Here is a 12397-nt window from a genome sequence, read left to right as displayed (position 1 = left end):
GTCTTGATGTATGATGTAGCAATTAAAAAAATAATAATAACGCCATTAACAATATAGCTCTGGTTCTTTCTCTCTTCTTTCTAATCCAAGGAACTCTGTCCGCGAGCTAATGAACACATTCCCAAATTCAACCATCTTTGGAATATTTTGGTGTTTTGACTTCCTTTAGCTTTTGGAAATAAGTTCTGCCCGCTGGTTGTAAATGACATTAACGTAATTCTGCTTTTTGTCTACTCGCAGTGACTTTGAGGCTTATTACAGGGTGGTTAACCATGGAAAATCAATAGGATCCAATTCAGCATGGAATGTCTTTTAAAGGATAAAAGCGTGTTACGAAAAGCTAAGCAGTACGAGCTACTGCACGAAACAGATCAAATCATTAATTTGAAATCAAAGTTAGCCGTCGCAGCCAGAGCTACGTACGCCTGCCTGTTTCGCTTTGTTACGGAAGGCGCCGTGCTTTAAAAGTGAGTTTTAAAGGTGACCACGAGCCCATGCTCGGCTTGGCAAATTAGCGTACATCTTACCTTTCTGCGACATGTAAGGCTGCAGGCGGCAGCGCGCGGGTGCGGAGGAAGCGGGGCCGGGAGCCGATGTCCGCGTTACGCACATGCCTCCCGATAACATCCCATTGACATTCTACCTGCTCCCTGCGCGCCGTCTAGTTACAAGCTTCCTTCCAGAAAGTCACAACTTTAGGAATGAAGAAAAAAAAAAAAAAAAAAAAAAGGAAAAGGGAAAGGGAAAGCCAACCCAGCCCAAATGGAGGACTGGAAGGCAGTCACGTGGCTGCCGGGAACCATTCTTGTTGCATTACACGCAGCAAGTGTGGATGGCAAACAATATCAGTTGATGTTTATGCCATATGGTCTCGGTCTTTCCACATTTCAGCACCAAAATCCTGCTTCAGCACAGTGTAAAGCCATGGGATCCTACTGGGGAGAGGGTCACAGTCTAATTAGGCGAACTGCGGAAAAAATGAGCTACGCTAACGAACAGTGAGAGGGACTGGCTGCTACAGCACAAGCCCTTGCTCCGGAAAGCAATGAGCGTTATCCAGACAAAGTTTTAAGAAGAAATTGCAATTTCTAAAAATGCACACTCAATACTTTGTGTTTTAACCCCTGAGCAATTTGTGAGGAGACTTGCTGCCTCCCAAGGGCAGCGGAGGCTTTGAGGAAAGGCAGTGCTGGTCTTTGGGATAATGTTATTGCTAAAATCAGCTATCTGCCTTCTCGGAAACAGCCAGCAGAAACTCGGTAAAGGAAATTCATGGCCGAGTGCTAATCCGCTGCCCCCAGCACACACGAAGGCTGACCTGTGCCACACGCTCCGTTGCGATCAAAGCCGGGCGAGAGGCAGCGCCGGACCTCACAGCCTTCCTGTGGGGTTGGGCTCAGCCGGTCCCTCCCCGCTGCTGTCCCTGCCACGTTAAACCAAAAGCTTTTCAAGAACAAGTTTTGCACCTTCCTAAACCTAAATATTTCATAGTTGACTTCCGGATGTCAAAATTATTGACCTTTCCCATATTTCACATTATTCAAGGATTAACAGAAAATGCAAAGATTGGATACAAAAAGCGCTATTGTTCTGCCTCTGCTTATAACACACCACAGCACACACTTAATTAAGAAGCTAGAGGTGCGTACCCCTGTAGACAGTCAGGCCTTCTCTTTACAGCTGTTTAGCTGGCCACTCAACTAACCTGGGACACAGCAAAAGCTTATTGAACTGGCTTGGAGCAATTAATAGCATTAGTCTTGGGAATATTTAACAATAGCAGGGGCTTTGTGTACGTGACACGGTCCTACAGAAGAAACCACTGCAGTACTTCACACTTGGATATACTTTGAATACTTCACATGACGGGACAAAGGGGAGCCCTCAGGGGTCTTCGTCCAGGCTTTCTAATTTCCTTTCTGTCCTTCCTTCCTCCTTCAGGTGCCACGTCAGAGCGCTCTCCCCACCTCTCCAAAGGAGAAAACTGCTGTACGAGTCTCTGGCCCTTCTCCAAAAGAAAAAGCCATGTCTTTAAGAGATGGCAAAGCCTGTGACTGAAAGGGGGAAGGCATTTAACAGGTGGTCCAAGGGTGTTCCTTCCCACATGCGACTCCCATCAGGAAGCAGCGGAAAATTGGAGGGAAGGAGAAGGAATTAGCAAAACCTGTGGGGCTTTTATAAAGCCTGCTGCATCTCCCCTCTGCAACAGGCGCCCTCACGCTGTCCTCTGCATCTGTGTTACATTAAACAGAATGAGGAAACACAAACCAACTCGCACTCGAAGCTGAACTCTCCATTTCACGCAAACCGCAGGACAGCCACGTGAAACACATATGGCAAACTCAGCCTGGGAACGGCGGCGAGACCTTTCCGGCCGGGCGCGGAGCTAATCCTTGCACTGCCCGCATATGGCTCGGCACTGGGCCCTGCCCGGGTCAGCAGGAGGGCCTGCGTGTTTTCCACCCAGCCAGGGCAGCGAACAACAAAGGGGAGCAAGGCGAGTAACATGGGCAACTTGATTTCAGAAAACGCTGCCTAGCATGCAGGCTGCACGCTCTCTGATCTCTCCAGAGAGGGAGAAGATTCACTCTCTCCTCTCTGTTAGTTCTCCCCAAGCTGCATTTTCGTCTGTCATCGGGTACTTGTGTTTCGCTTCACACCCAGGGAAAGAACTTGCCCCAGACCAACAATGTTCCAGGCAATCGGGCAAATCTCATTCCTGTGGCGTGCCCTTGCCCCCTCTATCTGCTGAGCTGGGAGAAAAAAAATTAAAAATAATAATAATAATAATAAAAAAACCCTATAAATTTATTCTGGTCTTTCCTCTACAGAAAGACCAGAATAAATTAGGCAACATGCATTATAACGCGCCCTTCCAGTCCCTTTGCTACCTTAACTAAAAGCAACCAAAAATAAACGTTACTTGTGGAAGTAAATCCCATTGAGAGAGAAATGTGAGACTGTGAAGTCCCTCAGCTGGTTACATTTCAGCTGGGAGCCTCTCCATTGTTCTCGGATAGAACAACGTGCTGGCCTCGATGCCCACAGTGTGGGCACACACACAGGCTCCCACCTGCCTGACACCCTCTGGTAAGGTGACAGCATCCTTCCAGGCGCTGGGGAGACTTAGAAAGGCTCACTGACTGCCTTGAATATTGGTGGAGGTATGAAAAATAAATAAATACAATCATTCAGACCATTTGTGTCATGAAAAAAAAAAAAAAAAAAAGGCAAGAATGAAGTAATGCAGCTGAGAACAAATTCTAGCTGAGCAGATGGCACACATAGTGAGAAACCATCAAGTCAAAGGCAATAATACATCTGATGGAGAGCTGTGAGCACTGCAGTGCAGCTTTTCAGGAAATTTTGCTCTCTAACACCCTACTTAAGGGGTTGTTTTTGGCACAGCTTTCTAATTCAGAGGTCAACCTCTTCATATAAATTCCTTAGCATAATCTCTGGACTCTGATATCTTAATGCATTTAAAAATCTCTCTCTCTCTCTCTTTTTTTTTTTTTTTTTTTAAATTGAGCACACACACATGGAAGAATCAAATTCTGCCCTTGTCTATGGAGTTTCTGGATCACAGTATTAACGTTACAGAAATCCATCAGTACGTCATTTGGAAAACATTCTGAAAAGTCAGATGCATTGATGCAAGCCAAGCAGGGTTGTGACGGATTGATTTGAATATTTAAACAGCAGAATTCAAAAAAATATTGTACAGAGAACTCCAGATATGGGAGCATCCCCACTCAGAGAAGATTACTGAACAACCACTCAGAGAAGATTACTGAACAAACAACCCTTTCTGAAGCCTGTATGGGGCACGAGCCTGCAAACCTCCTGGCATAAATTGCCACCTCCAGGTGGGGTAGCAGGCAGCTTCTATCTGGACTCCACACAATCGCGCTTTGTAGCCCTGCTTTCTGTCACAGCCCAAGGAATGGGGTGCTGGCAAACAGAACTGCGGTTGGATCCCCTGTAAGAATTTCTAACAATCAAATAAGTTCTTCTAAATGAGCTTGTTAAATCCATCCCAAGTTTTAAAATTAAATGTTAACGGAGCGGTATTTTCTTCCCTCAAGGAAGAAGACAAAGAAACTGTCTTTGTATTTCATGCAGAAAATTTCACATATATTTTTTTTTGTTTTTACCAGTTACACTCCTCCTAAACTCCTACTGTTCTCCATATAGCAATATTTGAAAAAGGTGATTAAAAAGCCAACCCAGCTATGATCGTTTTTTGCAGCCAGCATCACAGCCCGATTTGTTCAGGACAGCAAACCGGCTTCCTTAACAGGACTGGAAACAGGCTTCATGCACAGCTTGAGACAGACAGAAACACTGAAGGTCTGTCTTCTCATCTTATCTACTAAGGACTGAAAATACCCCACAGAAGTACTGTGACTCCAAAAGTTTTGGGTGCTTGGACATCAACATTTTTGAAGGACCACAAGCAAAGCCACCCGAAATTCAGAAATACTTTTCAAAATGACCAAGAAACCAAACAAACCTTGTCATGGTCTTCTGTGTTTATGGGTGCGACTGCTGTTGGGTAGATAGTAAAACAGGCCCGTATCAGAATTGCGAACTTATTTTTAAGTTAGTTGCTTGAACGTCTGCAAAGAGGAAAGCTTCAGAGACTGGCAACATCAGATAACTGCTGATAAAAACTATCCAGGCTGCAGCATGTTGCTGCTGCCAGGGTCAGCCACTACTCTCTGGCCTCAGAGCTGTAAAATCCAGTTTTGTGAGGGTCGAGGCACCCCCTAAGTGTAATTGGATGAGACATCTGCGTCGTCCTGCACTTCTAAGGGCTTGCTCCCATGTGCAGGCAGAGGATAGTTACCTGCTTTTATGCTCTTTTTCCTTCATGTTCTTTTTCCTTCTTTTCTCTCATTCCTACAGCTTTTTGTACTGCAGCCCATGGCGAGTGCAATGGTTCATTATCACACAGGGAAACAATCCTCTAGGGATGAGCGTGGCTCAGCACACGAGATTACCAGAGCCCAGCCCTTCGGTAGCTCTGTAGGGCGTGCAGAGCTACGCTAAAAAGGTCTTTTCCTGTCTTGTATGTCCGTGTCGGCGGGTGCGATGGAGACAGCCAGTCCCGAGTGCCATCTGCCACCCTACATGTGAGCATCACATTCTGCTGCCCCTCCACATGCCTGGCTGGATTAGCTGATGTCAACAAGATAGTGTCACCCTTCCCTACAAGGGCACGCGCGGGGCCGCCAGCTCCGTATGCACTGAAGCCGGGGGGGCAGACTGGGGGCACGGGACGGGCACAGCACACGCTTCGGGTCTTAGGAGGCAATGCCAACCAACTTCTGACTTGAACCAGGATCTGGGAACCGGGCCAGCACCTTCCCCTGGGGCAGAGCAGTCAGACGCAGTGGGAGTCGTGGATAAAAACCTGTTGTGAGCAAGGTGAATGAAGGCCCAGCGCTGCGTGCTGCTGGCCTTTGTGGCTCCTCGTTTCCCATTCTCTCCAGGCTTTGCACAGCTGGTGGGGTGAATGCTGTGGCTCTTGAACTTCAGAAAGCAATGCTGGAAAGGAAAGGCTCAAACACCTGCCCAGCCTGGAGCATCTCGAGTTCTGTATGTGGTGCATTTGTCACAGGCACCACAGAAGCAGTAGGGAACAAAACCAGACTGTAACGGGTGCTTCTCCTGTCCTGGAAACAGCACCATCCTGCTGGGGAAGCTGCTGGCCTGGGGCATGAGCGAGGACATGCTGACAGCCCTCCTGATCCAAGGAGGGAAGAGGACAAAGAGCACCAGGTCTACAAACAGACCACACAGCGAGAGAAATGAGGTCGTGGAAATGAAGCCAAAGACAGGCTCAAAGCTGCTCAGAGGTGGTAAGTCTGAGGCTGAGCAGAAAGTGAAAACACGAGCTAGAATGCAAGCAGGATGGCCGGTTAGAATGTGTGTTCTTCCTCCTGAAATGCCTACCTTAAGGAAAAAAATAAAATAAAATAAAATTTAAAAAAATCACATAAAGTGGCAGAATATAAAGGCAAAATGCTGCATGAAAATCACAAGAATAAGGCTGAGGCTTACATATCCATACTAACACATAAGATGAGCCATTTTAATAACATCCCTACCCTGCTTCTGCCCAGGAAAACATGCTGATACAGGCTGGGAAATCTGAGCAGCAGCTCATGTGATGCAGACTTCTGACATTCCCCCAGACGTGACTAAGCTTAAACAAGTGGCATTATCTGGTGCGCCTGAAAGCAAGACAGGAACAACATGATCGTGCAGCTTTTTTTGGTACCACACAAAATGTTCCTGTCTGGATGGGGTTTGGGAAGTAAAGGATATTAGGGACAAGTCAAAATTTGCCTGTGGTTTTCATGATCTTGCCAGTCTGAACATAGAACGAGAGTGCTGAGAGTTACCATGAACGTAGAGAACAGCAGATCCATGAAAATGTCTATAATTGAGCTGACATGATACACCACCACAAAAATAACCATTACAGAAAATACAAACGTAGCTAGAAATAGAGCCTGGAGGGGCCACTCCTAGCCAATTTGGAAATTTTTACATCATTGCAAATATAGTGATTCTTAAAGTCTGCTGCCTCTGGATGGAGAATTAAACTGTTGGTCATCACAAGTACTATTTTCAGTCATAAAGCTGTACACAAAAGCAAAGTGAATACAAAGTTGTGATGTGAAGCTCAGATGCTGTGGCTCTGATGTGCGTGCAGAGCTCAGAAACAGCGAGCTCAAGCAGCCCCTGTGCGAGCACAAGCTAAAGGCTCACAGTGCAACGCACACAGCTCCTGCACAGCAGTTTCGCTTATCCTTAGTTAGTTTTGTACTCCACTCACAGGGGCTTTGAAAAGAAAAGAAAAGAAACCCTTGAGATGACAAATGAAGACTTCTGCTTTTAAATAAATTTATCCAAAGGTCACCACCTAAAAACAGAAGGTCGGGTCTAAGCTCTGAGAATCAGAATAATTCATTTAACAACAAAGCAATGCCACCAGCAGACTCTTTACTGACAATCCCTTCAAAAAAACTCAGTTGTTTCATTACTAACTGCAGTGGTAATAACTATATTCCCAAAGGCTGATTGCTTTGTTACTGGTGTCTTTATCTAAATATATATATATATATATATATATATATATATATATATATATATATAGAACATACGTCTGGCCTTAAAGAAAGCCTCTTCAAATACAAACTGATTCATCTTTCCATATAAAGACACTTAAACTTATCATTTCAAATCTTTCTTATCATTTAGCTCAGCAATTAATTGAGATGCTCGCTGGCTGATACTGCCACCCAATGGCTTTTTGGTTACTAACATACTAACAGCTGGAAGAAGAAGAAAAAAAAAAGAACAAAAAAGAAAAGGAACCAAAAAAAAAAAAAAAAAAAAAAGCAGATGCTTGTTATTACTGTGGAACCAGTTCTGCCTCTGCTTTGGGAACAGAAAGTGCCTGGGCAGGGCACTTCCACTAAAAAAGACCTTATGAAAAATGAATATATATGAAACATTAAAATAGTCATTTGAGGAAGATGGAAAAGTGGGAAGTTCTCAGAATTCCACCTGAATATTTGCTCCAGCACCTCAAACAAGAAATACAGGCAAGAGACCAGCTGGGTGCAGCCGCTTGCTGCTGCAGGCTGGGCACATCCACGTGCTGCTGGGGATGTCCAGGGCCAAGCAGCAGCCTTCTCCTCCTCCCTGGGCTGACCAGCAAGCAGAGCTGCCAACAGGCAATTTTCTTCCTGACGTTCAAGAACCAACCAGGATTTTCAGATGGAGAACCCAAGCACTCAGTTTGCCCAGCAGGAACACATTTATTTGCAGGTGTGGTGACAGGCCCCGGTACTGCATATGGGAAGCTGGGGGGCTAATGCCACCCCAAAACTGCCGGGAGGATGTATGCCTGGCTCAGCTCAGCGTTACCTGGTATACAGAAAATGCTGGCTGGCCCTCAGGAGGATTAGTGAGGGAGAGGGATCAAACAGGTTATCTTGCAGCCTCTGAAAATGTATCTGTGTAGAGAAATCAAAAGGGTCCTCAAGAAGAGAAGGAAAGGAGTTAAGACAAAGACCAAGAAATACAAAAAATTGTCTCCATCTATGCACTCAAATCCACATGAGAGATTTCTCTGCCCAGGATTAGTGCCTGTGATGTAGCTCTGTCACATGGATGCAATTACCTTTCTGCACAAGTTGGTTAGAGGTAAATTAAGTACTTAGAGGCTGAAAACACTAGCTCTGCTTCCAAGGACTTTATCACCAAGCCAAGAGTTCCCACCGGGAGTGCTTACAACAGCAGGAGGAAGGAAAAGGAGGCGCTTCCTGCAGAGGTGGGACCCTGAGCCCAGGGCACCCCGTGTCCTCCCAGCACAGCGGCTCCGTGCCGGGACCCAGCTTCTCAGCACGTGCTGGAGCCGTCTTTAGCCATGTCCCAGTGCCCAGGGGACACCACGTGTAACACACCCGTGGTGGAGAAAGCACAGTGCAAGGAAGAAGCTGGGTTTGTCACATCCAGCCTGGCACAGGCTCACCGGTTTGTGTAACAAGGGTGTTGCCCTTCTCATTTCCCTTTCCAGTCCCAAGCAGCCCTAAAAACATCTCCCTGCCTTTGGTCGAGACAGCCCTGATTGCATGGGCACTATTTCTGCTGGAGCTGGGGAGGGCACCAGGGTTGCATCCACCAGGACAAACCCCCAAAACCGGCCTTAAACCACTCCTGATCCAGCCAAACACCAGCTCCATCAGCAGCGTGGGCCAAAACCCAAGAGTTGTGCTGAAACCTGCAGGGAGCAGGACTGCAGCAAGGAAAGCAACAAATTCATTTTTTCTTCAAAAGGTCACAGAGGGCGGTAGAAATATGATGCTGCATTATTACGTATGCTACACGGCCCCACTGATTTTTTACTTTAATGTAATAATTTAATTCACAAAGCACTGTACTGTGTGGTAACCTGTTCTTTTTGTCCCTTTGTTGCTAACAAACAAACGGATCCTGCTTTACTTTCTCAGTCTGCTCTCGATGAAAAGGTCATGATGAAAAGCATTTTCATGGGCATTTGATGTGTCAGAAGCAGTGTTAAAATAAGTCCCTTCAATATAGCAGCAATTTACTTTCCACATAGAAAGTGTAAAAAATTACAAATTTTTGTAATACAAAATTGCAAAGTAAAAAATTGCAAATTTCTGTAATAGGAATTACAAAAAAAAAAAAAAATACAGCTAAAAAATGCTGATTTTCCTTTTAGAAAAGTTTTGTAAATGTTTTGTTCTGTATGCAGAGCAGTGTAAGACATCCGCAAAGAAAACACCAAGACAACAGAGCCACGACTGGTTTCTGCTGGCTGTGCACGCAAGGCATCTTTCCCCGCAATTACTACGTGAATGGGGATGGAACAACCACTAGATGGGGATGTCCAACTTCAGAATATTACAAACCCAGTAGGAGACTTATGGTCACACTGTGCAATAAAACTTTCTCAAACTATTAAAACCAAACAAAAATAAAAATAAAAAATAAAACCATTCCTGCATTCTCTCCATCTTCCTTTCTGCCAAGGTAAGGACAGATGAATTGACTCATGAGGCCCTAGGCAACCTGATCCGGTGGTTGGCATCCCTGCCCACAGCAGGGAGTTGGAACTCGATGATCTTTAAGGTCCCTTCCAACCCAAGGCATTCTATGATTCTATGAAAACAGGTAGAAAATGATATCAGGTCAATGTATGTATTCCCAAACTGAGATTAAAGTAGTTTCAATAAATATACAGAGAAGACAAAATGCTGCTGCATCTCCCCTGACCTCCTGGCAGTTTCTCATACTTCTGACCATCTATCTCCCTTCTCTGACAAGGCATCTTTTGGGCCTTCCCTTGATTTTGGTCTTCCTCCCATCTGTCTGCCCTCTTCTCTACCTTGCCATCCTTACGCATCCTCTCCTTTCCCAACCAGCATCTGGCTGTCACATTTTGCTACTTCTCTATCCACAGCCTTTTCCTTTCAAGCATCAGCTAGAACTTAATGCACATCACCTATCTTAATCAATGGGACACCCATCCCTTCACACCACTTTTTTGGCCCCAACCCCTTCAACCCATAACAGAGTTGCAGCACATATGTCCCCCCTCTTCTAATAGTTGAGTATTTCTCAAGGCGTGAAGGATATGATCTCAGTCCTCACCTTCAGACCCTTCACAGCACTGACAACACTCTTTTCTTTCTCACTTTATCAGCTTTGGATTCCACCCGCTCCTCACGAGTGCATTGAAATTCAAGGACCCTTTTCCCTCCATCTCAAATCCCCTCAACTAATATTTCCCTTCTCCCCAGTGTCAGAAAGCAAATGGCCAAGTAATCATGAATGGAGAAGTAGAGCTGTGGGGAACCACTCCGAGATACTCAAAGATATTTCAGACATCATTTTAAAATTGTAGCATATATCAAGAGAAGGATGCGCATGAAGTCAAGCTCCTCCCGTGTGCTCACCTTTACTTACTGGTGGCCTCAGCTTGTAACTGCAAGAGAATTTGATTACAGCTTCCAGGCAATGCAGACAATCTCATGCAGGAATGATACCATCTGAACATGATTACTTGCTTTAAAAGAGCACATGGGAAGCTCTTAAGTGTACAAAAAGCTGTTTTGAACAAATCCACAGCAGACACCTGGGGAACCCTGTAAAGAGTTGCAAACAAAACTCATTTTATTGCCTTGAAATCAGCAGTACATCTCCTTTTAAAATGTCAATGAATATAAGAGTAAAAAATGGTTAACAAAAGTAAGAAAAAAATGGTTATAAAGGTTTCTCTAGGCCTAATGTGCAAAATCTAGGATTTATTTCTAAAACTGCATTTCAGTTAAAAGTTAATGTCCAATATGTTTCGTCATGGCTTTCAACTAGAAAATGAAAGTAAATACAGAAAGCCCCGCAGGCTGAATTCTTGCCCTACCACTTGTCTTGGCCAAAGATGAAATACTTATTGATCTCAGCAGTACAGGCTCAGCCTCTGCTGGGAATTTGCTGTAACAGATCTGAGATCTGAGGAGACGCCACCGATGCTCACACAGGAGGCTCAGTGCATTTACAGTACCAAATTTAGTCCAAAATTTGCACATGAACGAGTGCACAGTGATAGACTAAAACCAACTAAAGCTGTCATGATTCTTTGAGAATTACATGGAACTAATTCAGGTGTATCTTCTGATTTATGATTAAGATACATTTAAAATATATGTACATAGAGAAAGACTTCCTCATTTTAATTGACTTCTCAAGTATATGCTCAAAATAAACTACAGGACAAGGTCACTATAGACTGCTGAAGACCCAAGGAGGGTGTTTACTTTGCTCCCCTTGCTTGTTTTCAGCTACAGGTACCGTGTGCAGTGAAAGAGCTCCCACACCTCCCGAGCTGCAGGATCTGGTAAACCTCAGACAGGCTCATTGCAGCCCCTCTCGTGCTGTGTCTCTGACTCTAAAAGGGCATTTCACCATTTGCACCGGCATCCTGTGCAGTCGATTATGCTGTGGAATTCCTTCCCATCAGGCATGAAGAAAATAATTCAGCGCATTATGCTCGAGCATACCAGCATCTGGGTGGGCACTCCAATTTATTAAAAGAATAACTATATGTGAGCATCAGAAAAGATTTTAACTACAGCTCCATGAAAGATCCTGCGCAGAGATCTCTTGAGGAGCTGCGGACAATACTCCCAAAAGGAAACCCGAGCCCATCCTCGGAATTACAACATCATCCACTACAGCAAGGAAGCATAAAACAGCTCATTAGCAGCCCTATCAAGTAGCGGACCTAAAGCCAGCTCCAAAGTTGCCCACACCTGTCTGCCTATAGTGCCTGCCAAAAAGCCAAATTCCACCGAGGGAAGAATCCTCGTCCCACTTGTACATCTGGATGCTACGACACCCAATATGCCCTGGAGGACTCGCAGGTATGATGGCAGCAGGGCACACAGCAAGGGAGACAAGAGGAGCAGAAAGGCTCTTGTGCTGTAAGACCCCCCTCCCAAATGATTGCGTTTCACACCACTCTTTTGAATGTGAAAACCCAAATGCCATTAGAAGTATCCATCACTTTGGAGAAGCACTAGGAGTAGTCCAGCAAAAATTATTCCATGTCCTGGAACAACTATTTCTGGTATGTCTTGTTCATGTATAACCTGAAAGCAAAAGAGCCCTACTATTACCTTAAGAACTTATTTACTGTTGGCGTCCCAAATTGTTCTTTTGACAGACTGGGTGCAAAATATTTTAATAATGTAATAGTTACTCTATAGTTTCCCCCTAAACCCTAATGCCACAGCTGAAAGCCTTAACAATGATAAAGCTGAACAGAACTCCTAACACAGAGCCAGAAAAT

At 44.9% G+C, this 12397-nt stretch overlaps 1 protein-coding gene across 7 annotated transcripts in view; it reads right to left on the bottom strand.

Moving 5' to 3' along the window:
* The window catches only part of RBM20 (RNA binding motif protein 20), a 102003-nt gene that overhangs the window by 36604 nt on the left and 53002 nt on the right, over window positions 1-12397 (bottom strand). The window contains exon 1 of one of the 7 annotated variants that reach the window (XM_084289906.1): window positions 4853-4944. The exons of 5 other annotated variants lie outside the window; for them this stretch is intronic. In XM_084289906.1, coding sequence (XP_084146032.1) covers window positions 4853-4878 — 26 coding nt within the window. In that variant the 5' untranslated portion in view covers window positions 4879-4944. Of the gene's footprint in view, window positions 1-4516; window positions 4540-4852; window positions 4945-12397 lie in introns of those variants that run through there. One more of the 7 variants, XM_084289908.1, reaches the window with a different exon arrangement.

The sequence above is a fragment of the Netta rufina genome (genome assembly GCF_964035555.1).
Source record: "Netta rufina genome assembly, chromosome: 7".
Taxonomy (NCBI): Eukaryota; Metazoa; Chordata; class Aves; order Anseriformes; family Anatidae; genus Netta; species Netta rufina.
This window is presented reverse-complemented; position numbering and strand designations above follow the sequence as displayed.